Here is a 27613-nt window from a genome sequence, read left to right as displayed (position 1 = left end):
CTGGCCACGAAAGTGCCAATTTGATGTAAACCAGTGAAGTGAGTGCAATTGAGTGAACTGAAGGTGCAAGTTACAAAACGAGACATAGCTCCACACCTGAGAACTTTAACTATATTTGCATTGAAAGCGCTAAAATGCTAATGATTTAATAAATTAAAAAATAGACACAAAGCGGGACAGCCTAGTTGTTTACGCAACATGATGTCAAAATATTAGAAACCGCTCAGCACACCAACAACATTCCAGGCATGTCTTATGAAGTGGTCAGTGAGTGAGTGCACTGGGGTTGTTTCAAATAGCTTCGACTTGAAAAAAATAAAAATAAAAAATGTCAATGGCTATTTTGGAACTCGAAGTTGACCGCCCGCCGTACCGCCCCGCTGAAGCGCACGTTCTTCACTCATATGCGAAATTAATGCATCTTGTTTGATCAGCAAATAAAAGCTGAAAGATGTGCAAAGTTGTGCAAAGAAATGCGTGTACCTTCCTAGCAGGGGAGATCAGTCGGAAGATGCAGCGATGGTGCCACGTAGCCCACAGGTACCGAATTAGTCACATGCTTCCAGAGTGTAGCTGTCCAGATTTTGCTAAAACGCCGGCATCCAACAGTTTCTATCCAGCCGCACTCCGATCGCCTCCTCACTTCTCTCTCTCTCTCCCTTTCACTGTGCGCACAATTGACGCAGGCATCAAGTGCTCTCAAATTGCAACTTCCGCCGTCTTCAAGTGCAAATTGAGACACTGCTGCACACTTGTAGTCGTTTGACATTCAGTGGAGAAAAGCAGGATGTTGAGTTTGATTGTGCGCATTTCATTAGCTGACAGGTAACAGTAACTCACCTGAGAGGACGAAAGCTGGTTAAAATAACCTAAGAGACGTTGCTGCCCTCATGCGGACAAAGAAGACACTGCAGTCATTTATGCGACCGACATGCCTTTTACTATATTAGTCAAGTCAGGGGTTATCAAATTTAAGATGGCAGATTTTTTTTCCCAATGACTCCTCATATCCTAACACGAATAGACCTTTTGTTAATGACTATAAACAATATCAGTAAATAAACAATACGCAAGTGGCTACCACTGGCCTAAACTGAAATAAATGACAAAAATGTCTGGTGTCCTGCATGCTTTTATATCTCACTGGTGCAACACATTCAAATGGAAACAGATTGCTCTCTTGGGATGGATAAGTCTTAAAAATGCTGCTTCTTTGTTACTAAAGTTTTAGTGGTATCGGCCCTCGGCATCGGTGACTACGTATTTTAAAAGAAGTGGCATCAAACATCTTTTGCAATGGTCTCATTTAAAAACAAATGTTTAATGATTGTCACACATTATTAATAGACATCAGACATATTGTAACGACAGTAAATACAATAGCTTGATGTAACAGAAGCATACCAAAAAAAATGCATGCTGAAGAAGCAGTCAAACAAATGTTTCATGCGATTGAATGTTAATGTCGAAGTCATCAGTAGAGTGAAGCATGAACTGAGGCCAAACAACCTTGATTTGTATGTGCCTCAAATTTTACACCTTTGTAGTAGATCCGCACTTCTTGCAAAATAAATGTTCAGGACAATGTTTTCAAAAAAATAAAAAGCTCCATCATGCAAAAAAATCTTTGGCTACAAATTCACTACACCACAAAGTTTTTGTGGTTGTTGTTTTTTAGTCTCTAACTACTCAGCAATAAATAAACTGCCAATAAAACATCTCCCTGGCAGAAATATAAACTTGTTATAAACACCCATCATATTATACAGTAATCAGTACTACGAACAACCACTCGGTAAATGTGCAGTCAGTTTGTGTTAAGACGTAAAAAAAAGTAAAATTATTTAAAAGCGTCCCTAACACCTGCTCAACCTAATGGTGGGTCACAGTGCATTTAACATTGCACATCACAAAAGCTAGTAAAAGTGATGTGCAACCAAAGAGTGCGTCATTCATTGACAAAAAATCATGTCAGAATGTGTGAATGAGAATTTAAATGGCCTGCCTCTTCTTTTATTGGGTGTTGGCACCAATATTGGCTTAAAAACCTCATCAGAGAATTTTATACTCAAGTAATGGATTAAATCAGCTCTGACTAAAGGGGCGCTTGACTCCATTTGACCCCAATTAGAGAGTTTGCATAATTCTTGCCAAGATGCATTATTCACAAAGCCTCTGCTGAAAGGTAGTCCCTCAAATTTGTTGACTTACAATTCGTTTACTTGGTCTTGTCTCAATGTACTATATAGGAATGTGCTGCTGATACCTGATATTTAGTTTCTGGGGAATATTTTTATCATTACTCTTTTTTTGAACAACAAAGCAAGTTAAACATCACAGCCCTGAGAAAATGGTACCCTGAATAGGAGTTCTTCAAGAGCAGAAGTGGTTACAAGTTGTCCAGCTGTGCTCTAGCCTGAGCTCTGCTGGATATTCTTCTCATAATTCTCCTGGCAGATGTGGACACGGCGCGTGAAGTAGTCGGGCTCAGAAATGGCCTTGAGGAGGTCGGTCTGGATCAAGGCGACGTCATAAAACTCTGAGACACAGGCTGTGCGAGTGTCCGAGCCGCCTGGCTCCATGAAAACCTAAACCAGACACATGGTTGTGTTATTCTTTTGTCGGTTGTTAAACACAACTGCATCGGAAGCTGCTTTGGGAATTCCGGTCTGACGCATCTAATCATCACACAAAGAAATAAAAACAACCAAACTATTCTGCTTTTTGTATTATTTGCACAGATTGCCTTGCTTTGCACAGTAACCTATTTCAGAATGCCTGAAAGTGAAAACGTCAGAGCAACACTTTGCAAATGCTTAATGGAAAGAAAAAGATCGCTCTATGGTTGGCGTGAATCTTGCAGGCTGTTCCATCTTTCATTTGTTCGACTTGCCTGACCTGGAAAGTGGACCAACGTGACTGCTATAATTAAGTCCCACTTGCTTCTAAATATCATTACTCTGAAAGAAGCAAGTTCTGCTATTTTTTGTTAGTTTCTTTTCAACATTATACTCATTTGCAAAGACACAAACACAATGAAACTAAGTAGAAGTAACCGCTGGCTAGAGCAAAGCACATAAGCTTCGGGGCTCTTACTGAATAAAACTTCTATTAATTAAATCTCGTAATTACCAACATCTTACTTTCATCGACTGAAATAACACACTAGCAGCGAGTCAGCAGTTTACTCCGAGAAGAGCTGAGTCGGGAAGTTACAGTTCTTGAAGTGGCTTTAAAACGTTGCTCTCACTAAATGGGACTTGACATTTGAAAAACAAAAAACACACTCAATTAAAAATTAATGAGGCAGAGAAGGAGGCAGGGAGTAAGGACACTGCATCTCGCTCAATATGCGTAGAATGAAATATTACAAATGAGTAGTCAAATGAGATGGAAAATGGCGGTGGAAAATAAGTGAAGAAAATGATCTGTGCCGAGAAGAGCTGTGTGCTACCTTGGGATGGATGACGGTATCCTTGTCATTCTGTCTTATGTTGTCATCTATGAAGATGTGCTGAACATGCTCGTCAAAGGGGTCCACCCACAGCGGCTTCCCACCCTGGATGGAGAACTTCTTCATCATCCACCTTGGTTGAATTAAGAAAAAAAAGAAATACGGCTAAGGATACATACAGGAGACTGAAGTTACCTCGATCGTATTTGGGGAATTAACTTACCATTGGTAGTCATCCTGGAAGCCTCCGAGTCCATTTGCGCCACTAAAGAATTGGTAGAGGCCTCTCTCGCCATCGCGGGACGACAGCCGCTCTGCGCCTCTGGTCAGAAGAACCCCCTTCGAATTGCAGCGGATCTTCCCTGGTGTCTTATTCACACTTAACTAAGCAGGAGACAAATCCAGACAGGAGGTGTCTATTACAGCACAATTACTGGAAGAATAACTAATTTGTTATCATTTTCATGAGAAATAGTCCATGAACCATCTGGGAAAATTCTTTTACCACAAGTTCATTGCTTTGTAAATTACAGCACAAGAGCTTGAAAACGTGTGGCGCTCGTGTTTAAAAATGTGGAGTAGGTGAGGGTAGACAATGTTTGGATTGATTGTGACTCTATTTTACCTTCAAATCAGGGAGATCAGGAAACAGGGGATGAACACCCTGGCTCAGTGCTTTGGATACAGCATTTAACACACGAGGTAAGTCGCATCCAAAGGTACGAAAGTGGATGGCAAACTCGGTGCCTTGCTGCGTCAGGTCTTTGAGCAACTGGAAAAAGGAGGGAAGGATCCAGTGGTAGAGTCGGCCATTCATTGCCTTTGTTGTCAGCTCGCTGTCTCCCTGTAGGAAGGCCAGCCCATCAACACACAATATAGTCCAAAGATCTTGATGATTGGTAAAACTACCAAAGTACATTCTGTTTGAGGTTTGGAAGACCATTCTAATTTTTAAAATCAAAATGAATCATTAATTTATTCATTTGTCATTCGAACTACTCATCCTCACAAGGGCGCGAGGGAGCTTAAGCCTACCCCAGCAGTCTAGCAGGGCGGTAGGCGGGGTACACCCTGAACTGGTCGCCAGACAATCGCAGGGCTAAATTAAATTAACAACTCTGTGTGCTCTTTGATTGGGTGGCAACCAATAAACGATGTTCCCCGGCTCCTGCCCATGAGTCTCGTGAAGATAAGTAGTTCAGAAAATGGATGGATTGATGTCTACTCTGTCTGAGAGGATCCTTACCTTTACACCTTCAGGCCAGCGGAGCAGGTTCAGATGTTCCTCCAGAATTCCACGAAAGCGTTTACCTGCAACGGAGGTGAACATGGGAGATGCTCCAAACTGAGAGTAGTAGTTGATGGCATCATCACATGGCGGAAGTAGAGAAGGAGAGTCACTCAACCATTTCCACTTGCCTGTGAATGCAGACACACATTTGAGATGTAGATCAGAGGATTGCGCCCATTTTCTACACTTTAAAATGGACATTATCGTAAATTTAGTTGGTATCATTTTACGGGAAGACCGAGTTACTTACAGAATGTAATATAGAGTGAGATAATTACAATGTATGTACGCTTTGTTACTATGTAAGTACATTTTGGTACGTCAGGGATTTTGTGTGAATGGAATGATTATGTTCTTTGGGTCACAAAGGTTGGGATGCACAGTGCTCCTGCAGATCTGCCATTCGGCATAGTTGACATTCCACAGCGATGGATTGAAAATGCTCGAATAAAGGCTGTAGTTCTTGACATTGAATTCGGCATAAAAGACAGCCTGTATCGCTCACCTGAGTCAGCATAAATACAACTCGCGGTTTTTACCTTTGCTCATTTTGCCCCATGTAACAGTCGTCATAAAATAATCCAGGGCAGCCTCTGTCCCTTGACATCTGACTGAGTCGGACACCAGAATGGTGTTGTTTAAATCCACATGCAGGATTAATTTTTTATGCTTCTTGTGTATGGCAGGAGACAACGATGGGCCATCATATGTCCCAGTCGCAGGTTCGGAGGCATCCCGGTAATTAGTGTCCTCGTTGTCTTCAGCATGGCGGCTGTTGTCTCCACTGTTGTTGGCCATCAGTGGACCACTCGGTGTGGTAGTTTGTTTATCGGGACTTCAATTTTGTTTATCCGCTGCCAAAATTAGTTGAGCTGTCTCCTTAACTTCCTTATCGACCGTTCCAAATTCTTCTTCAGTCAGTTAATATCGTACAGGGTTGCTTGAGCGCCACCTATTGGTGATAAAAGTAGATGCCGCACCTCTATAATCACGCCACGGAATATCGTTTTTCTTAATTTTGATGGGGGAATATAATGTGGTAAACATACAAACGACAGAAGTATTCTTATCGTTCATTGTGCTTGATTTAAAATGGGCGAACATTGTAAAACAAGAAATGATAAAACTATGATTTCCTGTGTATAGGGGGAAAGGGGATATGGACAGGAGTCATCCAATGTTACCAAGTAGAATTATTTTTATTTATATAGTAAATAGTTTACATGTATGATCCACAACAGCTTTCAAAAAGACCACCACTTATTATGCAGTTGGTTACAACAGAAAAGAGGGGCAAGAACAGGTAATTAAGCAAGAAAAGGGGGGGGGGGGGTGTTAATAGATGTTGACTTACATGTGATGTGAGAACATGCAGACATGCACGTTTCACTTTATACTGAAGCCTTGGACATTTGAATCCACGTTATTAAAGCTACCTTTACGTTACACCTTTCTTTATTATTGTTGCTACAATTCAAATGCAACCCTATTCTATTCTAACCAGGCAATAACCTGTAAAGAAAACTAAGGATCAAGATCAAATCAACAGGGCTGGCCCAACTCAACAGTAAAGTTTTTATTTTGACATACCACAAGGTGCGTTGACAAGTGGGACCCTGCAGATGGGCCACTCAATTCTTGACGAGAACAGTTTCAACAGCAGCTTCTGAAAGCCTATGGCGCTTATGAACATGACAGTTGTATACCTGCAACAACACAATTTCATAGTTATGTAAGCAAATCAATTACCCTAAGTGGACCCTATTCTTGGGACACAGCCATGAGTTGGGTGTGGAAGAACTCGAGGCCCTGACCTCAATCAGACCCAAATAGGATGAAAAAGCCACCCTCATCCAACATCAACTTTAGCCCATTCCTGTTTGGATAACAAGACACAAAACCGTAAACAGATTTCCCCGCAGAGTAGAAGCTGTTGAAAACGCTCATTAAGTGTAGTTTGTGTGGTTTAATGCTTTTAATATGCTTTTTGCACCAAAGTGAGCAGCACTCAAATTTTGATGTACTGTGTACAGCGACAATAAAGGTGATTCTGATTTTCAAGTATCCTGATACATTTGTCCACATGAAGCGTGAGATTAGTCTGAGCACATTTTTAGTACTTCCACATGACAGTTCTGAAATCCTGCTCTTCCAACACTGCAGCATCAGACGGCCCATTGAGGATTTGATGTTATGACGAGCACCAACGTGTGTGTCGGCCAAGTAGATCTTAGCTCTACTTCAATGCATCACCATGAGATGTTATTTGGGTCACGTTTGTGTCCTGTCTGTCACAGATTAGTCCACATCCTCCATGTTGCTGTAGGATGCTGTTGCAGAGTCTCCAGATTGTGCACAGACACCAGAGGGCACTTCCGGGGTCAACGAAGGTGGTTCTTCTGAATCCAGGTCTGCGCCAAATAGTGACTGACTTGATGCCTGTAAAATAAAGCAGTATCAACAATAAATCCAGAGGATTGAATTAATTTTCTGTCAATAATCGTGCCAAATGCATTCGAAGACAAGCTACAGCTTTTCTTTTTATTATTTCCAAACATAAAAAAGAAGTCATTAGCAAGCAACGTTTGGATAAAGGACCTTCGATACATTCTTGCGGGGAAACTAATAACTTCTGTCTTTACTGAGTACACATCACAGAAATCAATCAATACCATCGCAGCGATATACTGTAGAATTCTATACGGACTAAGGGAAACAGGAAGGTTGCAGTGGAAAATCCCTGAGATATGCTTTTCAATATAATATCATAATCACCACAGCAGCCAACATTAAGACTTCAAATGTGCATTTGTCCTACTACACATTTAAAAACGGCTATTTGCAATTCTAAAATATATTCACACAGTATTACAAAATTAACAAAACTAAACCAAATGTTATACACCCCAACGTGCTCCTTACCTTGAAGCTATCACATATCTTATGTAAGTACTGGCGGAGGGTTTTAAAAATGAAAGACAACAAACCCAACTAAAACCCAACAGACTATGGCTTAAAATGAAGATAGAACGTAACACATTTGCAGGAAAAAGAGAGAGGAATAAAGTAAAAAAAAACCAAAAAGGACCAAATTATAGCAACAGTAAAACACTTCAAATAGGGCACTAGAGGACATGTTGAAGAACTGAACATTGTACATCACGCGAAAGCAATGTGTATTTCTTGAGTGAAATCCTCATGTTAGGTTGCTCAACCATTCAAAACTCAATCATAAGACTTGAACCACTTAGTATGTTTTGTATCTAGCATTACCATCTAGTATTAAATGCAAAGGAAAGTCAGTCAAGTCATGCTCACATTCAGACCTAACATTCACCTTACTGGTTCGACAGTTAAACAATCCAAATTGTTATTACATATTCTACTTGAGCTTCTGTGTTTAAAGGGTTGACAGATGCATAGGTAGAGCGGACCATCAGAACAAAGTCAACCTTTGATTGATCTGGATTATGATTTTGAATTTTCACCAAAAGAAACATAGAAACCGGAATTTATTTCATGGATCAGAATTTGCTATTGCTATGGTTAAATGTAGTATAGCATATGTTCTAAAGTTTTAGCACAGCAAATTTTCAAAAACAAACCTAACATAAGTGATACAAAGTAATGTGCAGTGCAGCTACCATGATGAATATTGCATCTTATAATCACTAAGGGGCTTATTCTCCCATTAAGTCAGTATTTATTTTCTTTCATTATTGTTACCAGTTCAGTGTTCGGACCAGGTAACTCCTGATCGGGCTTGCTTGTCCAACACGGGATTGCAATAGCTGTGTCAGCTCAGTAAATGGAGTGACATCACACCGTACGCATTTAACAATTGGTGACGGGACAATGCCTGTAAGTGTCTGAGACACTAAAAATTGGGATCTATCAGATATTACAAAATCAAAACTTGATTTTGCAGCAATTTGGAATCAAAACGTAATAAAATGTATACCTTTTAGCAGGCGGCTGGGTTATTATCATATGATAAAATGAATGACTAAAATAAGGACAGGGGATGCGAGGGAGAACAGCTGATACGAAGTTGATTTGTTTCGTTTCACCAACGTCTCAGGTTCTGCATTCTTGTTCTCCTTCCTGATCAGGTTTTCCTATATTTTCCGAATACCAGGAGAGTCCAATGTACTAAGAAAACTGAGATTGATCCCACCCAATCAACCGTTAGTTTCCAAGCGTAACTCCTGAGCAATTCATCAACCAGCTGTGACTCAGGTCCAGTTTGATTTGTAAAGAAGTGGGTAGACCAAGTTGACCAAAAGGGCAAAGACGGCAGCCAGGGTTCCCAGAACAAAATATCGCACACGATCGTCGTCGGGACAATCTGGCATCCTCCCCACGCGTTGATGGTGCCCTTCTGCTCTGGCCTCATCTCTTGTCCTTTGGGCTTGTCGCCGTCGCAGCCCAGAGAGGAAAGGTCTGCGTGGGCCTTCATCAAGACCCTCCTCGTCTTCTTCCAGTTCCCGCCATATTAGAGAGGCCTGCGATTGGCGGAAACCGGTATCAACTTCTGGGAAAAGATGTGGTCTAACAAACACTGTCATTAAGAGTTGACGTATTGAGTTGAATTGTTGTTCACACTCGAGGTGGGCAATTCCTCATGGAATCACCTAAATAAATGCTCACTAGATTGTTCAGTCTGCAGCTGATTCTAAGAATCATTGTAAAAACGACATTAAATTTACATCCAAAAAAGGAGAACTGCAGATAGGATAGAGGCAAGAGAAAGGTAGCGAAGCATAAGAATCAGAGGTTGGCTCATCACTTTTAAACAAAAAAAGAGAATTGTAACGCAGTCAATTTCCAGCTTTCCTGTTGACAAATATCTCTGTGAATTTATTGAAGTACCCGAGTGAATTTGGTCCAGGACATAAAATTCATCCAGAGTTACTTATGAGCTAACTCTACTGGAGTGGTGAAGATTGTTCCACATGTAGGTATTAGGGCTGGGCAGTTGATATCCATGTGATTTTAACTTTGGCTTCCCTCGATCTTAAAAACATTATAGTGAAAGAAAAACTATCAATGTGGTGAACGTCAGCGTGTACAAGTTCCTATCAATGTGGTGAACGTCAGCGTGTACAAGTTCCCAGCATTGTGAAAGTACCCTCAATGCACTTGTGCAGCAAGCAGGTGATGTGATTTTGACCTGCCTCGGGTGTGATTCCATCTGTTAAATGACCCCAGGTGGAGTTTTTTGTCAAACTATATTGACAAAACAAAAATAATCACAGAAACAGCGCTTATGCTCAGAACAATGTAAAAACCCATTTTTATGATAACAAGAAATTTGCTTGGACTACTTGGGAGTGTGATTCTTTCAAATATTACCAACACTGTAAGAACACATACACACGGGTAATAATAGCAATACTCAAAGGCACACATTCTTCCCCCCCCCCCAAAAAAAACATATATGGAGTTGAAGCGCGCCTTTCTTCCTTCTACTCTTCTCATTTTGAGTGTGTACTCCATGCTTGCAAGGCACCGCACTTTCCCAAAGAAGCCAACACGCACACAAGAGGAACAGCTGGTATTTCTTTCGATTTTTTGCTTTTTTTTAATGCTATTATTTTAGTATGTTCTTAATTTAGTTTGTTCCCAATTTATTTTCTGGTTGTTCTTTCAAGTTATATTTAAGGTGAGTATTCATGGGATGTCTATTGTACAAACACATTTCCACATGATATGACACATAATAGATACCCAAGGTCTCAGGATAACGGGTCACAAGACAGGAAAATATAAACAATAGAAATAAGGCAGAAGCCTTTTCATGATTTGAAGGTTTGCAAAGAAGAAATGCAGCAAATGTGTGGCTGTAGCAGAATGAAAATGCAAGAAACTTGAATTTCACAATACTGTATTTAGAATTAGGTCATTTTGACAAAAATAATAGAATGTGTTCAACATGCAGGGATGAAAGGTAATGAAGCTATGACGGTAGTATTGCGTACTTAAGCTGCTTAAACCTTAAGTGCACCACCAGCTTGTTGCTACCAAGTAGTGAAATATTTTATGCCCCTATTACTTCATAAGATTGCACCTAATTGAAGTCTAATCCCACATTTGGTCAAAATAAATACAGCCAATGCAATTAATTACATACCGAGTTTGAGCCCCTCAAATGGCACACAGGCCTATTTTAAATGGTGCACCGATGATAGAACATTGTGATTTGCTAGGCTGTGGAAGTGGTCAATTTAAAATGCAAACACTCTCATAGATGAGCATTGTTAAATTACTGTTTAAAATTATTGTATGAAATCAACATGTTCAACATCTTCACATATAAGGAATTCATTAATTGTCAATATGCAATTAAAAATAAGTTGAGCAAATTTTAGAGGTGCATATCAAACTGGCAGCATTTCACATTTATCAGTACCCAAGGAGTAGGCTGGTGACTGAGTTGATACCCTCTCTCAACTGACAAAACCGTAAGGCTTGTTTTGTACAGATTAGTGCAACAAAACTGAAAATGGGTCACAGAGGAAGCGTTTATCTTGACACTTGTAACACTTTTGTCTGTTACATTCATGAACATTTCAACGGAAAAGTGGGGAAAATGCATTCAGCATACACATTATTGTTATATGATGATTACACCACAAACCCCACAGATAGACTATTAAGAAAATTTGATACAGCAGAATGAGGCACCCTTACAAACCAAAAGGTGGATTTTCTGACACTTGACCTTGTGTTATTTTCAAAAGCATAAGAAAGATAACTTGCGAGAAATTCCCAACTGTAGAAACCCATAGAATGTACTCTTGTGTCACTGTTATTGTGCAGGATATTACAGTGTGATTACGTGCTACTCATCCTTTCTATAGTATAAAGAATATCAGAAAATAGGGTTGCATGCCTTTCAACAGCATTTCCCATAAGGCTCCAAATCTTCACTGCGCATCGCATTTCAAATTAAAACAAATACATCAATCACACTTTAGAAGAATGCCTAGAATGTTTTGAGATATTGTAACGCCGCATCCATCGCAGCTTGTTCCGGTGACCTCACCTGACTGGCAGTGGCTCCCATTGCAGGGGGAGAGTCTGCTCCAACGGGCCTGAGGAAACGTGGCGGCCTCTCCACGGGGGAATTTCGGCGGCGGTAGAAAAGGACATAGGCATATCGCATCACCACTTGGCTCTCCTCCACCATCGTTACAGTGCTGTCATCAAACAGGCGCCAGCCTGTGTGAGGGACAGATGTTGGGTTGGAAATAAGGAACAGAAGAGGAGAGAGTTCATATTTACAAAACAATAAATAAACTCACCAACGTCACTACGCTGGCTGTTTCTGTCACTTGGCAGCCGAGCGTAGGCGGTGTAGTGGCCGCCGATCATGCCCCCATAGTGGTTGATGACCGCATACAAGTCGTAGATAGGTGGATGCTGCATCTCGTCCTTCTGACCAATACAGAACTTACTCAGATCCAGATTTCTACAAGACAAAAGGTTTTTTGAATTGGATCAACACTGCACATTCTTTTAACTTACAACAAGGCCAGGCAACTATTATTCGAGAGGCATTCACCTGACAGGAAAGTCGACCATGTCGTTAATTTTGTCTCTCCAGATGAAACTCCGGAAACTGAAGCGTTTCAGTTGTATGATCAAAATATTGGGAAGCCGCCACAGAAGCAGTTGTTTGGAGGCTTCACGGTGCTGCTGGCACTTGGGGCAATACCTTTGGAGGGGGAAACAGAGCAACTGTATCAGAGCCCAGCGGAGTGTTCACATTACGATTTTTTTCCTATTAATTTAATCATATGAATCCAATAGGTTGAAATTTGTCATGTCGCTTTGGAAATTTTGCCTGCAAGTGAAGAACAGAAAGGAACCTAATCTTCTCCTTGCCTCTGTCAAACAGTGCTTGCAATGTAAACAAAAATTGAATGAACAGGTCTTTATGTGATGACAAAGAGTACCCAGACTATTTTTACATCTTTTAAATTGACCTCGGCCAGGATTTCACGGGTCCTACTTTTTCAGCATTTCCCAAAAAATAAAATACAGCTCGGTTTGCTTAATAAATAGTGAAGTGTGACAATAAACACATTAATTCCATGATGGCAATATGAAGAGCCTTACCATGCCTCTTCTGGTGCCAACACCTCTGGCTTGGTGAAGAGGTTGAGGCACTGCTCCAGGGTGAAGTGCCCTGCCCTGGCTGTCTCACTCAAGGAACTAGGATCTTCCTCATACTCCAGCTCCTTTGAGCTCACCAGGACATACTCCTTTAGACGCTCGTTGTTTTTCCACACCAGCTCCACAGTTGCATCATCAGGGAGATCGACCAGAATGTCCTCTGCAGAATGGGTCGCAATACAATCAGAATCTAGAGCTGCCATGCATATTATTGTGCCTTATTCAAACACACACGTGGTTCCAGTTTGAAAGTTCTCAATAAAACGTTGTGAAATCCACAGTATAGTTGCTACCTTTTTCATCCAGCCGCTGCTCCTTGTTGTTAGAATCCAGCAAATTGATGTAGAACTGACCAGCATGCCCTGAAGATGGATCATTAGGTTGCTGATACCCTGCTATTGCAGCTAGAAAACAGCAAAAATAAATAAGGATGTTAGACAACAAAATTACTCTGGATATGTATTTAAAGAAAAAAAAAAAAATCCATCACCTTCCGGTCGTACTGCCTTCTCACAAGAGGTTTCTTTTTCAGTGTGGGTGTCCAGAGAACAGCAGGAAGTAGAGGAGATGGACTCTGAGAACCCGGAGTCTGAAGTCTTTGTGGTGGAGTGAGACGTAAGTGGAACAGCATCGCCGGAAACATGGGCTGAGGTAAAGGTGTGTAGCTTAGAGGAGTCAAGTGTCGGCCCGCCAATTTCAGGTCCACAGTCACCTAGTGCTACAGTACTGCTTCCAGCCATGGCCTCATCTCCTGACCCAGGGCCACCTATAGAACCTACTGGTGTTGTCAAAAGAACTGGGGCTATTTCAGGGGATGTCCTCCCTGACTGCAAAGGGGGCTGGAACACATTGACTGAAAACCTGCACAAGGAGATAAGGGATGGTGTTTTAATAGGTAACAACAATTCTAACTCATCTAGATTCTGTCTTGAGAGACATACCCGAGCTTTAGGATTTATAGGGAAACAAAATGCTGACATGATCTAAATATGACTAACACCTGTGTTCTGCACAAATAAAATTAATATAGGGGAAAAATATACAAAATATGCAATGCTTTGCTTTTCATATCAGTAGGCATGGATAATTTCATTCTCCCCAACAAAATTCAAAAGATGACTTTTGATATTTAAGTCAAGTACTTGTCTTAACTCACAACTTAACTGCCATCCCACTACAAAGTTGATGTAAGTAAAGACGTTTGCCGTCTAGTCTCGTCAATGGCAGTGAATAAGTTAATAATCAATCTGTATGAATGGATGCATTTTGCACGATAAGATGCTTTGAGTCAGACTCAGTACCTGGAGTAGCCATGGAGAAGCTGAGTGAGGCGGCTATAGGAGAGCCGGGACTTGGGTACACTAACCAAAAATGGCAGACCCACATTTTCAGTGTTGGGTCGACACTGACCTTTGTGATTGGGCCAATGGTTCTTTTGACACAGTCTGTGAAGAAGAAGAAAGCAACAATGAAATTATCAACTCCACAACGACATGGACTTGCCACTATAAAAACGCAGCTCACTGATTGCAGTAGCCAACACTGTAACAGCGAGTGCAACGCTTTAGTTTGTCTTCCTCAGACACTGGAGGCTTTAGGCAGGAGGCACACTTTGAGATGGGGATGTTGGGAACCTGTAGTCTCTGTTGGAGAAAAATAAGAAAACTGCATCATCATTTATCACTGCAAAGCACCTATCCCAGAAAGGCATTCTTTCGTTACCTGCTGCACTCGGAGCAACACTACTCGCTCCTTGACCAGATCTTTGGAAAGCACCTCGAAGCAGAATAACATGTCTGAGGATGACACAGTGTCCAGGGAATGAGAGGGCAAAAACATTCGCTGGAAGCAGTTCTTCCCCACCTGAACAAAGGAAACAAGCTCAGTACGATCAAAGTTTAAAATGGTCTTAAACTAAGAATAAATAAAGAAACCTCCGCGAGTCTGAGATTCTCAGGCTTGACCCTAACACTCCTGGAGATGGACTCAAGGACTTCTGCAGTGCTGGAGTTCTCTTTACTCACACTCACCAAAAACTGGCACAGGCATATAAAAAATAACATTCAATATGAGACATCTTTGTTTTTTGACAGGCAATTCTTTTAGAATCTCACCTTTATGGGTTTCTTATGCGGTTCCTTGGCAAAGAAGAAAACTGAGAGCACCTTTTGTTTCTGTGGCAATGGGACGGGCAAGTATAGGAAGGGGTCAAATGTTATGGACACCTGAGGGGAGAGCAGAGGAGATGATTACTGACTGTTACCTTAAATCCAGATGTTGAAAGTAGCACGGATTACCTTGGAGCACGTGGGACAGACAAGCTTGGATTTAAACTGGCCTTGGAAGAGGTCCACTATGAATGAGTCATTTCTCATCTTGTGCCTCTGCCATGCCTCCTCTGCCACCACCTGTAATCGATATCCCAGCAGACAACATGAAGAAATGATTTTCATTTCAGTCCTTTCCATATCTACCTACATATCTACCTAAGTATACATTTTCAGCTAAAGCTGCAAAACATCATCATTCATAACAAAAGGGCCTGCTAGGCCTCTTCCGAAACACCAACCTCGTCCAAGCGACCATCGGAGTCCACCGTCTCCGTGTATGGCTTATTCTGAATGCGATTCAAGTCCTCATGGAGGCCATCGAGCAAAAAGGCCATGAACTCCTGGGCATCATGCTGGGCATAGCCTGTAAACTGATTGGCTTTACTGGCCACAATTGCCTGCAAAGTTAAATGACATTTAAAGTACGATAAAAGATGGGACGTGCATATACTAGGTCTGAAAAAGCAAAGCACTTTTTACAACTCATAAATGTCATGCAGACCTTGAGCTTTGAGGGCTGAAAGGCATGGTGTGTTCCTTTCCAAAGGGCCCTGAGCAGCACCGCAAAGCCATTGGCTAGGCGACCTCCTGTTCCCAGCGGATTATTGCAGTTGATTTCAGACTTGAACGCCCGATCTAAAAGAGATCGGAAAGAGGAAAATCCGTTTGGGATAGACAACCAAAATTACAGTAATGTTCTTGGGATGAATGTGTGATTCGAGAAGTGACATTGCAATGTAACAGAGGGTTTCCTTGACATGTTTTCCATTGGCAAGAGTGTAAAACAGCAAGTTACTGTACTTGTATTTTAGTGAAAAGAAGTGGTGTTTGGCACCCATCCAGTAAGGTTACTGGTGGGGCGCAAATCTTTATTTACCATGAAAGTAATCCCGTAGTTCTCTGGTGTTGGACAAGGATTGAATGACACTGTTCATGAAGCAGGTGTTTCCGAGATTGACCAATCCTGTGAAACCAGGCGGGCACACTTTTTTCTCCTCTTCTTCTTCAAGGTGCTCATTGCTGGCAGGGGGTGCATGGGTCATGGGCTGCACCATGCAAGTCGGCTTAGGCTGACATGAGAGATAAAAGTTACAAAAAATGGACCACTTGCACCAACTCTACACGCAAATCGTCATCCTGAACCCCCCTCCCGCCCAGAAAAGCCTGCATTTTCTAACTAACCGTCATAACAGTGGGCTCTGCGTTGGTGATGGCATCATGGTCAGAGACTGTACGAGGAACTACAGTTTCCAAACCACTATCCTCCACTCGGGGTGGGGCTTTAGGGGCCTTGGGTTTCTCTTCACCGACCCTTGGGGGCTCCTCCTTGGTCGGCATGCTGTGCTGGCTGCTGCCTGGTTGGCTCTTTTCTGTGCAGGTGGGGCTCGAGGGCACAGCCACCTTGGCGCCACCCACTGCACCTTAAACAGAGGAGAATGGCCCTTGTGGTTCGAGGAGGTGGTGGTCACGTTAATATAACGATGTTGCCCATGTTTGCCTGGGACAGTAGTGCATCACACATAATGAAAAAGGCCACGTCACTTCGTAGAGTACAAGCTTGGCATCAGACCTTGTGTGGCAGGGGCCTCTAGACCCTCCCAGCGTTGGCTGTGTCTCTTCTTCAGGCTAATGTCCACTCGGGATACAGTGAAGGAGTAGGAGCACAGCTCAGGCTGTATCAAGTTCCTGCAGTAAACCGACCAATGCGGACAGGTCGGAAGGAGAAGAAAATCGTAAAAAAAAAAATGAATTAATAAAAAGCAATTTGGGCTTTGTTTTTATATCTTTTTTTTAGTCATCGCGTATACGTAAGGTGATCAATTTGTATATAGTAATATTTCATCACAGCAAGCAATACCAATGTTATTTTAGACAAAGCAGAAATATTCAAAAACAATAAGCAAAACATCATTGCCATTTCAAGAATGGAGAGGTTACCTGAGTTTTACTTGCCACTTGAAAACCGTGTTTGGTCCACAGTCCGGGTGAAGCCGAAGAAAGTTAGCATCACTGTAAAAAAAAAAAAAAAAAAAAGAAGCAGAAGATGGTGACAAAGAAAGAGCTTTGTCATTAGCTGGAAAATTGAAGAATTTAATTTTGCGACAAAGTACTGCACTACTTTGGTAGGTTTCTATCCAGTACCTTGTCTGGAAGATGAGGGTGAAATCCTGCTCCCTGAAAATGACCCTGGATGTGTTCCTGCAGATGCCCTTCATGTAGACGTTCACTACCATCAAGTCTGTGCCTTTCTCATACGAGTCACTCTTCACAAACTGCAGGTTTACCATCGACTCTGGCACTACGGTGAAGTAATATGAATCGTTAATTGATTCAGAAGACCGGTACAAACAGACAGCTCCAGGAGACTATACTGCCAAGACAAACCTTCCTGTTGCTTTATGAGGGTTGGATCCTCTTTGGACTGGTCACACTTCTCCTCTCCATCAGAGCTACTGTGAATCTGCCTCAGACCTGTCGATGGGCCTTGTTCGGCAGACACATCTTGAGAGGACGCAGAGGCGACTCCTTTTGAAACAGGCTGCTGGTAAGTTTGGGTATCTTCCACCGGTTCGTGATGCTGAGTCATTTTGTCTGGCTTGACGCCTGTTACGTCTGAGCTCTTTTCTAGAGAGGCTGAGTCAAGAGAGTTGTTGAAGTCTAAACTTTTCAGGGAGCCACCTGTGCTTATAGGAACAGCTGGTTGGTTTTCACTTTCCCCGGTTTCAGCGCCTCTGTACTGTGTGTCTGGGGAGTCATACGGTTTATCTGCCTCCTAAACAGAAAATAGAACAAAAATCAGATCCAGTTTACATCTATAGAAGGCAGGCTAACTTCATTTAAAGGCATTTAAAAACAATAGATCTTAAATATTCATTAAATAAAAATTTACCTAAAACAATAAACATTGAATATACAGTTTAAAACTGTAAGGCCAAAACACTAAAACAAGGGCTGTGTCTCATTCAGAGTTGAAAGCTAAGTTAGCTAATTTTTTTTTGTTTTGTTTTATGGAAAGAGCCTTGTTTGATGTGTACAAAGAAGTCATTCCATAGTTTTGGACCAGCAGCAAAAAAAAAAAAGCTCCTCCAACCTCCGAGCTTCTGCTGGTCAGCTTGACAAGAGCATAGGAATGGAGCACCATAGAAGGTGCGATGGGATGAGACCATTTAGAGAACAAAGCTTCGCAACTCCTAAATTCTCTAAATACAAAGGCAGCCAGTGGAAGGAGGCCAGAATGCGAGTTGTGTGCTTCGACTTCTCTTATGTATTCTGTTGCATGTTTTTTTTTCCCCTTTCTCCAATACAGCATTTGACAGCAGCCAACTAACTGCACAATGCAATTGGAGTTATGTAAATTGTCAACTTTGCAAAAAGGATTTATTAAAAGAGTCTCAACTGTCATTCCTGTTGTTCGGCCATAACATGAAAAATAATGGAATGAGCAACAATGTGTGCCGGCCGGGAGCAATATCATTTTAGCTTAGTTCACAACAGTATTTGGTCATCTTGTTTTTGTGACCTTAAAAGATAACTCCGTTTTCAGATAACTCATTGTTATCAGTGATAAATTATCAACAAATATTTGTACTAACCTGAATCTTGTTAGCAACAGTGCTCCCATGCACATGTTCACTAAGTAATCTTTCCATACTCTTGTCTCTATCTCTGTGTGGCATTTGAGGGAGCTCTACGGCTGGCAGGTGTGCATGACAAGTCCTAGTCTGGGATGAGTCTATGCCTCTATCAGTAGAAGACTTGTCCTCCTTGGAGTTCCTAGGAAGATGTGCACTGGTGCGCTTCGCACTGGGCTCTTGGGACTGCTGGTTGCCTTTCTTAATGGGGACAGGCTTAGGTGAAGCACCTCTGCCGTCCCCATCACTTGAAGTCGCCGCCAAAGAGTCCATGGAGGTTTTGTGTTTCAGATGACGCTTGACAGCACGTTCAGCTTTAGTGCTGCTGCTGCATCTTGATGCGTTGCGAGAGGGGAGGGAGGGAGCCTGGGATTGATGCTGTCCCAGCGGGGAGGACGACTTGAGACGCTCTGATGACTCGGAGGCTACAGACCTTAATTCTGGCACCTTGACATTTTTTATCTCGATAGGTCCCACCTCCTTCTCCTTCTTGTTGGACTTAAACACAAGAAATGGAAAAATTGCTGTCACCGTTGAGATAGACTGTAACATGGGTGGGCGCAAGATCATCTAATGTGTTAACATTCATTTCTAACTCACTTTTAGTGAAGGCCAAATGTGTATAGGGATCTTCTTGTGGAGGATGAGCAACAGAAATCCTCCTTTCTCTTTGTATTGCACTCTACTACAAGAGGCCTCTATTTCCTCTTGCAATTGGCAGCTCCACTCACGGCCATCTGAAAAAGGAAATGCACAAAATTAAAATTGAATGAAAATCCATGCTTTTGGAGTAATACTTTACAATAGGCAGATAGATATATAAATATCTATCTATATAAATATATATAATATCTATCTATATAAATAGAATATAGATGCAAACTGAATCATGATCAAATTCACAACTACTAATGGAAATACAGTTCAAAAATTTCTCTGAGGGTGGCTCGGTGGGACACTTGTAAGCACATCCACCTCACAGTTAGGAAGGTGTGGGTTCGATACCACCTCCAGCCCTCCCTGTGTGTTCTCCCCGATAATAAGGGATAAAGCAAACAGTCTTTATGTTGTCTTTATGTTCTTTTTCCTTAATATTCCTTTGAAACTCAAGTGTTCATGTGATGCAAAGATGACTTTACCTGCAAATCGCACATGGCAGTGTGTATCAGTGAAGGTTGTGTTGACATCCTCAATCTTCTGCACACTTTCCCCACAGCGCAACTTGATGATCACTTCATTGGCATTTTGTTTCCAATCCACAAACACATCTGGAAGCACCAAAAAAAATCATAATTAAATGTGGTATAATTCGCTTTTATTCATACTTTATTTTAGTGTGTATTCTATATAAAGTGTGTTTTTATAAATTGAGACAAGATAAGGATATTCCCATTTATTTCGTGAAATTTGAATCATCTGTTTACTAATGTCAAGATGAAAATTAGCTTTCTACTTCCTCTACCCATTTTGGCTGCAGAACAGTCTGGAGTGAAATACTTGCACCCTCTGCTGGTTCCTGCCATGTAATGAAATGTCTTCTCTCCACAGCAGCAAAGTGCATAGATAGCAAAGCGTAAAAGTCCCTTTCTGATAAAAACTAAGATTCTATCAATGGTATCAATGGTACAGTCTCAAAATGTCAATCTCCTTATGGTTGTCACATTGTCAACAGTTTAAGAAGGACCTGCATCCTGATCCTCTAACTTGTGTATAATGAACAGCTTTATGGACAGACATTTTTCGAATCCAGATGTGACACTAATTCATTCATTTTGCAATGCATTTCTTTAAATTCTGTGCATTAAATTGGTAGGAGCAGCAGTATAAGGCTGGAAACAAATAAACTAGCCTCCAGTCAGAGTCTTGAGGTAGGTGCACCTGCTCGCACTCATTCAAGCCCTGCCACTGCACTCACACGCACAAGCTGTATCGTCTCACCACACTCACAAGTGCATACTTCAAAAAGACTTGATTTAATATCACATCCAACGGAAAACTTCAGAATCAAGAAAAGTTGTATACCGTTGTCCATGTGACGAATTTGGTGAAGTAATTTGAGCTGAATATCATCTCCAAAGTCGTTTTGAGTGTGCTCCTTTTCCTACTGCAAATCGACTAGAGGCCCCCCCCCCCAACACACACACACACTTTCTCCTTTTCTCTCCCCCTCTAAATGTCAGGAACAACACTCTATCCTTTCTGGGCGGTCGTAATGCCAAATGTCACTTTGCATTTCCTCTCGCATGCATACAGCGCAAACATAATATGGAGAAGTCATGGCAAAGAAAAAAAATAAATTGATGGGTGAAAATGACCAAACAATCTTTTACATACAGAGCCAATGGTTTTCGATTTTAGGGAGTACCGTGCCAAGCCAAAAATCCTTTTCTTCCTAATGGCATTGCCAAGATATCGCGTCAGATTAAAATACAAGTGACACGATATGAATCCGGTTGAAAATTAACATACACAATGAAGAAATCAAAATTTGTCAACATGACAAATTAAAACACAACTGTATTCTGATCTCAATGAAAGTTACAATATTGTATTGCACCATCATTGGAGTTTTTTTTTTTTTTGGCCCCACCCCCATAACTCGACCTCTTTACCTTTTTGGACCTCGGCAAGGACTCCATCTACTCCTGCAGAAGCAGCTGCTCTCTTGGCCTCTCTGGACTCCTGGTTAGCCCTGTCTTTCTGCTTCTTCTTACTGGCACTGGAGGATAACTCTGACCCGTGGTCACCTCCTCTCCTCTGTTGATTCGGAGCCCCGCTGCGTCGGCCCCCGGCTCCATTACCACCACCGCTGGACATCTTCAGACACTTGGCGCTAAGGGGCCGCCCGTCGCCGGATTCACTGTCGCTGCTGGGGTCTGGATCTGAGGTGTGCCGCTTTCTGCCTGGCCCAGCTATCTTGGCGATGATAGTGGTCTTACCTCTCTTGAAACACAATCAGGAAGAGTAACGGGGAAGGGGGGAACCTAAGGGTAGAAAAACAAACAAAATAAGGCAATTATCAAATAGCCATGATTGTTGATTGTGACAGTTTGTGGTTGGTGTCACTGACATTTGATGGGTTTGAATTTGATTTGTTTGGCTTGACCATTCTCGATCAAAGAAAGTAGGACATTGTCTTGTGAATTCACCAAAAAATTTATTTGACCTTCATAATTAGAATTATCCAAACAATGTGGGATTTCTGACAAATTTATAAAGCGGATGATAAAATGATGAAGATCCCAATAATTAAAATCATGATTAATAAAAAGATTATTCATTGACTTTTAAAATGTTCATTGACTTCAAAACCTTGTGTGCGTGCGTGCGTAACATATACGTATATACATACATACGCACGCACACAGTGGAAAATACGGTAATCGTTTTTGTGATACATCTTTATGCAAAATAAAATGTTATCCGATTATTTGATCAATCAATAGAGCAATTGATAAAACAATTCTAAAAATATTTGATAGTCGCAGCCCTAATTTGAATGAGATTTTTTAACATTGACTTTATCATTAGCACACGCAACGTTTTTAATACGAACCATTAATTGTACTTAAGAATACATAAAGTGTATGTATTCTTGTGTTTAGTATTATTGTCAACTTCATTCAAGCGCTTACTGTCTGCTGTATGCACTCTGGCTCAGTTTTGCTCCTCTTATTTATTGGGTTATTTGTTTATTATTTATTCATCACTCATATTATTTATTTATTATTTATTATTATTGTTTGCGCCTTCTTGTTTTTATTTTGTGTCGTCTACTTGTATGTCTATCGTGTGCTATGTCTCGTCACCGTGGGATAGAGGAAACGGAATTTCGGTTTCTTTGTGTCTCTTGACATATGAAGGGATTGACAATAAAGCAGACTTTGACTTTTTAAAGGACACTTAAAGACGGCACATATGCACACTTGCTAGTACAAGTTCCTTTTACAACCTCGTTTTTACAATATTGATACTTTCCTTAAATTGTGTCTAAAACCTTTTGCTCTGCCAAGTATCTTAAAAACAGTGATTCCCGAACACTTGCTCTTTAATGATTATTTACCAACTACTGAAATACTACTAACTGACTAACTATATAAAAGCATACTAAAACTCCGGTTCCAGTAATTTTCACAAGGCACAATTAATAACCTGTCCTGTGTAACCAATTACTAACCTGACGCAATTCATGAAAAAACACAATAGCTTTGTCTTGAACTAAACAAACCCGGATTCCTCACTGGGGATACGAGATCATCATGTCACCCCATGAACGAACGATCTTTTTTTAGACAAGCGTGAGCTGTGAGCTTTTCCTAATGCAAAATAAATGCCTCGGCTCAATAACAGTTAAGGAAACGCTGGCTTAAAAAACAGTATTTAGGACTCGCTGTTGCTAGCGTAAACACGATGGCTGTTACTAGCGAATTGGTCGCCGTGCATCATTGAAATCTATGAAATGCATCACTTTAAACATTGCACTGCAGTTTTGAGAGGTTTATACGTGATGCTCACAACCCTCCAATGCTTTTGCTGTCACCTGTAAATAGAGCATTGTCGTCATGAGAAACATCGAGACATTTACACTCCATGTAGTTCTGATCCTCAATATTTAATTTGGCGAAGTAGGTTGCCATCACGTAATTCTCCTCCATACCACTCACCTCAATGCATTCATTAGATTGTCAACGCCTACATTTTGGAGCAAAGGCAAAACAATCAATCGCTAATGTCATTAGCAGCTGCTAAAGCTAATGCTAGCCTCCATTTTACACTAGAAAAAAATAGGTAACCCTTTGCGGTCATCTGAGGATAATAGGACTGGGTGGATACTGAAACGAAAGCATCGTACTCACCAAGTGTTAATTGAAGGAGAAGTGTGATTTTGTTGCTGTTGTTGTTGTTGTTGTTGTGCATGTACACAATGGCCGGCGACTTGCTGTGCGTCCTCACCGGCTGCTGCTAAGCTTTCTTCGCGACAGCAGGCCGCTCAGCTCCACGCACTCGCAACCCTGTAGTCCACGGTGCTTCTGGAACCTTCTTTTTATCCAGGAGCCATTTTGGACTAAGTTGAACAGGCAAGTATGTGCGTGTGTTTTAATCGAACGACGACAACTAAAAGACAGTCAGTCTTGCAATGCCATTGATGGAGTGGGCAATCCGCGGGATAAGTCTACTTTGTTGAGGACAACATCCTGCCCGGCCAAGCCTAGAGACGGCAAGCAACTTCCTGGATGGTAGTACCACGTGATCTGTAGCCCTTCCTCCTTTCGTGCGGGCACATGTACGCACAACTATGATCTTAGGTGAAACGACATTTCGTTTCGAAGTTTTGAAAGGCACAAAAGATCTGACTTTCAAGATTCTCAAAGACATTAAGAACTGACGTGCCGTGTACAGTACACACGTTTATGGTGGTATCACGTGTTTAATATTTATTTAAAAAAAAAAAATCTTTCTTTTACAGCTACCATGAAGAAAGGCAACTCATTTGGCGCAAGAAGAAATAAAACAATACTGGACAAGTGTGGGGGTGAAGAAAGGCAGATTTTTTTTTACTCTATGTAACGTATTTGTAGGATTTAAGGCATTGATACTATAGATTCATATCAGATTCTAATTCAAATATGCACATCTGGTTACAAATTAAAATATGCATATGTAAACTATGAATACACTACGTTTGGGAATATAGGAGCAAATAATAAAACTAAAAAATTATACAGACTTCCAACCTTTATTCACAACGTCAAGGCACTGAAATACAGTAGTACATTATTACTTTGGCATTTTTGCTCTCATCTTTGGTACATAATACATTTAAGAGAATGAAGTTGTATGTTATGCAAAATTTATTTGACAAATCTATTCTTATAAAATCTATATTTTTGTACAATTACTTATGTGCTGTAAAACTGAAACTATCAATAAAATGGAATATGACAATATAATATGCCTGGTAAAATATGTTATGTTCAATGCAATGGAACACTGGCAAGTGTCATACTGTAAATTTAAGTCACCAGTTCTCAATATCACCCTTAATCTTACGAGTTTTGATTACGACACTCATTGGCTTTCCCCATTGGCTTGCTTTTCATATGATAAAAAAAAAGTGGCTTGAGGGCTTTCATTTAATTAACTCAAAAGCAATCCACCCAGCAGTTTTGTTTTTGTCGGTGAGATTTGTTGAGTAAATATCCTAAATTTCCAATTTAGTCAACCTGCTGCCTTTAAAAAGTTAATTTAAATTATACTCAGTAGTAAATGTCACATTATTTTATTCCTTATCTTTGGACTCGACATTTGTAATTTAAATTATACACACATTTTTAATATTCAGTACACACATTTACAAGCATACAATTCCAGATTGTTTTTTAAACACTGAAAATCAACACAACTTCCACACGTTCAGCTTTTTGGGTATGATCCACCTGACACGCAGAGTGCAGAATAGTAAGTCAAACCAGAAAAGGTAGCTCGTACTACTGGCACGTGTTATAAATTTGGATCTGTTTGTTGATGTCATTGAGGATGGCTTTCATTTTGTCTTCTAAGCCATCCAACTGATCAGCTTTGCCTTTCAACCTTCTCTCATTCTCCTCGTAGTTTTTCTCTAGCTCTGTGGGAACAGAATATTTCAGCAGGCAACCAACATTTAAGACACATTCATTCGTTGTTTATCCTAAAAAATCCTTCCATGCATTTTCTATTAATTGTGCTTGTCATCAGTTGGGTCACAGGTCAGATTGGGTCACAGGTCAGATTGGAACCTATGCTACACCCACCAGACAATCACAGACACTCAAATTACTCTCCTAAATTTGACCATCTGAACCTGTGCTTTGTTCTTTTATTTTTTATATATATTTTCCATATTTTTCCAACATACACAAAAAGTACCTGCTAGTCTCTTCAACTTGTTCTCGGCGTCCTGCAGTAGTTTTTTGGCCTCATCCCTAAGGCTCTCTGCCTTCGCCTTGGCATCTTGAACAGCTTTGGCCTTAGTACCAACACGCTGCTTCACCTCATGGTACTTATCGGTAAGCTGTCCATCTAAAATCTGCGCATCAAACAGTGAGAGTGTAGGTTAGTAATGAAGCAATATACAGAATAAGAAGCACACATACCTGTTTGGCTTCATTTGCTTTGTCTCGTGCCATGGTGGCAGTCTCTTCAGCCCGGGCTGCTGCCATGCTGTTGTTAGCGCGTTTGGTCTTCAGCACACTGATCTCCCGGCCCAGCGTGCCCAGACGGTGCACGGCTTCGCTTAGTTGCCGCTCACTGTTCGACGTCTCCGATTCTATCTGTGGACGTTCACGTACAAGCATTGTGAAAATCAGTGCTGTGTCTTATGCACAAAGACTATGAAAAGAGCGCTATGAATGCAATCCATCCGACCACCCGTCCGTTTGTCCGTCCATCCATCCAAATGAAAGAAGCAGTGGATTGTTTTTTTTTGGTTACCTGCGCCAGGCGAGTCTCTGTTTCGTCAATGTCGGCTCTGGCTTTGGCGATGGCCTTCTCTGCAGATGTCTGAGCAGTCTTCGCATCCACCAAGGCCTGCTTCACTGTCTCCACGGTGGTCTTCACACCTTCAGCGTGATGCCTGTACAACAGCAGTGTTACACACACAAGGTGGTTTCAGAGGTTTTTTTTTCCCTTTGGTCATCTTTCCTGTTTTAAATTGTGTTTATTTATTTTCCTATAATTTGAATTACTGTGTATAAAAATTAGCAAATTATAGTTTGGCTGAAAGATGATAAATACCTTGCCCTCTTGGCATCCAGCAGTAGTTTTTCTGCCTTTCTGACATCGTCCTGGGTCTGCGCCAGGATAGCATCTACGTTGGACAGGCTGCGCACGCGTTCTTTAATTTCGTCCGCAAGCTGTTTGATCTGGAGAGGGGAAGCGGGGATGGAGAGCTCTAGCACGCGATTGGCCACCACCTCAATATGGTCAGGGTCTGCCCCTTCGTCTGAGAGAAAGACGACGACTTATTGAAGTTTTGAAGTCGTTATCATGACGTTTTTCATCATGCAGACTCACGCATGAGGAAGTCCCTGATTTGTTTGATGAGGTCTCGCAGGTCCTTGTTGGAGCGCTCCACTTGGTCCTTGGTGGCTTTGGCTTTGTCGAGAGCCGCTTGGGCTTTACCCTTGGCCTCCTCTGCCTTAGTCTTAGCTTCCGCCACCTCACCAAAATAATACAATCACTTCAACTTGGTGTAATAGTTCAACAGTATTTGCTGTCTTGCATTCAAAGAATGATGGATTTGTATTTGGTAAAGATCACATGGTATTATTAAATTCAATGAAGAATAATTTATCATACTCATTATAATCCCAGGGGAGGTATTCAAAAATCACACTCTGCTGTCTATTTTTGTGATGGACACCATATGGAGCGAGTAGTGAACACACCCACAATAAAAAACAAAGTTGGCAACAATGCAGGCAAAAATGTCATGAAAAGCTGATGCTATCATGACAACTAACAGCAGTGAATCCCTACCTTGATAACAAGTCCCTCAACTTCTCCCATGGCTTTGTTGAGTTGCTTCTCAGCATGCTTGGCTCTTTCCAAAGCATTGTCAGCGGCTGCTACAGCACCGTTGCAACTTAGGCCTCCACAGTGACGGTTCCCCTCGTCGTCCCGGCAACCTGCACCTCCACAGGGGCTTTCCGCACAGGGAGCATTGTCTGTTGTACCACAAACCTGT

At 41.4% G+C, this 27613-nt stretch overlaps 4 protein-coding genes across 8 annotated transcripts in view; all 4 read right to left on the bottom strand.

Moving 5' to 3' along the window:
* The window catches only part of LOC133150416 (kelch domain-containing protein 8B-like), a 67663-nt gene extending 67011 nt beyond the window's left edge, over window positions 1-652 (bottom strand). Inside the window, exon 1 of the mRNA XM_061272929.1 lies at window positions 484-652. The gene's annotated coding sequence lies outside the window, so the exon portion shown is untranslated. The remainder of the gene's footprint in view (window positions 1-483) is intronic.
* A 648-nt stretch (window positions 653-1300) lies between these two features.
* si:dkey-32e6.3 (uncharacterized) lies at window positions 1301-5656 on the bottom strand. The gene is made up of 6 exons (XM_061272506.1): window positions 5285-5656; window positions 4701-4873; window positions 4080-4298; window positions 3678-3838; window positions 3455-3587; window positions 1301-2588 (listed from the first exon to the last, which is right to left on the bottom strand). Exons 1-6 carry the CDS (start codon window positions 5541-5543, stop codon window positions 2412-2414), a joined length of 1122 nt encoding a protein of 373 aa, XP_061128490.1. The 5' UTR covers window positions 5544-5656; the 3' UTR covers window positions 1301-2411.
* A 650-nt stretch (window positions 5657-6306) lies between these two features.
* usp19 (ubiquitin specific peptidase 19) lies at window positions 6307-24129 on the bottom strand. Of its 5 annotated transcripts, none has more exons than XM_061298311.1 (26): window positions 23745-24129; window positions 21501-21872; window positions 20028-20156; window positions 19489-19625; window positions 18850-19386; window positions 17642-18029; window positions 17399-17555; window positions 17195-17266; window positions 16827-16942; window positions 16439-16677; window positions 16134-16326; window positions 15759-15892; window positions 15496-15654; window positions 15224-15334; window positions 15041-15151; window positions 14861-14962; window positions 14649-14789; window positions 14451-14569; window positions 14228-14371; window positions 13417-13787; window positions 13220-13330; window positions 12870-13086; window positions 12313-12465; window positions 12053-12219; window positions 11794-11969; window positions 6307-7184 (listed from the first exon to the last, which is right to left on the bottom strand). In XM_061298311.1, the coding sequence occupies exons 2-26, from the start codon at window positions 21703-21705 to the stop codon at window positions 7044-7046; spliced, it is 4530 nt and encodes a 1509-aa protein (XP_061154295.1). In that variant the 5' UTR covers window positions 21706-21872; window positions 23745-24129; the 3' UTR covers window positions 6307-7043. The 5 variants fall into 5 exon arrangements, with proteins under 5 accessions (XP_061154295.1, XP_061154303.1, XP_061154282.1 ...); XM_061298319.1 differs by having other exon boundaries at window positions 16439-16671; XM_061298298.1 differs by lacking the exon at window positions 6307-7184 and adding an exon at window positions 7260-9250.
* Window positions 24130-24606: 477 nt separating this feature from the next.
* The window catches only part of lamb2 (laminin, beta 2 (laminin S)), a 29194-nt gene continuing 26187 nt past the window's right edge, over window positions 24607-27613 (bottom strand). Inside the window, exons 29-35 of the mRNA XM_061298289.1 lie at window positions 27406-27609; window positions 26941-27085; window positions 26662-26869; window positions 26359-26500; window positions 26022-26198; window positions 25795-25954; window positions 24607-25513 (exon numbers count right to left, since the gene is read on the bottom strand). Of these exons, the coding sequence (XP_061154273.1) occupies window positions 25377-25513; window positions 25795-25954; window positions 26022-26198; window positions 26359-26500; window positions 26662-26869; window positions 26941-27085; window positions 27406-27609 (1173 nt within the window). The 3' untranslated portion in view covers window positions 24607-25376. The remainder of the gene's footprint in view (window positions 25514-25794; window positions 25955-26021; window positions 26199-26358; window positions 26501-26661; window positions 26870-26940; window positions 27086-27405; window positions 27610-27613) is intronic.

This window comes from Syngnathus typhle, linkage group LG2 (genome assembly GCF_033458585.1).
Source record: "Syngnathus typhle isolate RoL2023-S1 ecotype Sweden linkage group LG2, RoL_Styp_1.0, whole genome shotgun sequence".
In the NCBI taxonomy this organism is placed as follows: Eukaryota; Metazoa; Chordata; class Actinopteri; order Syngnathiformes; family Syngnathidae; genus Syngnathus; species Syngnathus typhle.
Note: the sequence above shows the minus strand (reverse complement) of the source record. Positions and strands in the feature narration are given on the sequence as shown.

Excerpts from the sequence above, each read along its gene's own strand:
- usp19 (XM_061298298.1), bottom strand. The coding sequence starts at position 21,705 with ATGTCCAGCGGTGGTGGTAATGGAGCCGGGGGCCGACGCAGCGGGGCT. Across the intron at positions 16,943-17,194 it reads AAGTGGCAAGTAAAACTCAG|GAACTTGATACAGCCTGAGC; the intron begins GTAACCTCTCCA and ends GGTTTACTGCAG. Across the intron at positions 15,152-15,223 it reads TCTGTCCCACGTGCTCCAAG|GTGTCCATAACATTTGACCC; the intron begins GTAATCCGTGCT and ends CTCTCCCCTCAG.
- si:dkey-32e6.3 (XM_061272506.1), bottom strand. The coding sequence starts at position 5,543 with ATGGCCAACAACAGTGGAGACAACAGCCGCCATGCTGAAGACAACGAG. Across the intron at positions 4,874-5,284 it reads ATGGGGCAAAATGAGCAAAG|GCAAGTGGAAATGGTTGAGT; the intron begins GTAAAAACCGCG and ends CTGCATTCACAG. Across the intron at positions 2,589-3,454 it reads ATACCGTCATCCATCCCAAG|GTTTTCATGGAGCCAGGCGG; the intron begins GTAGCACACAGC and ends TGTCTGGTTTAG.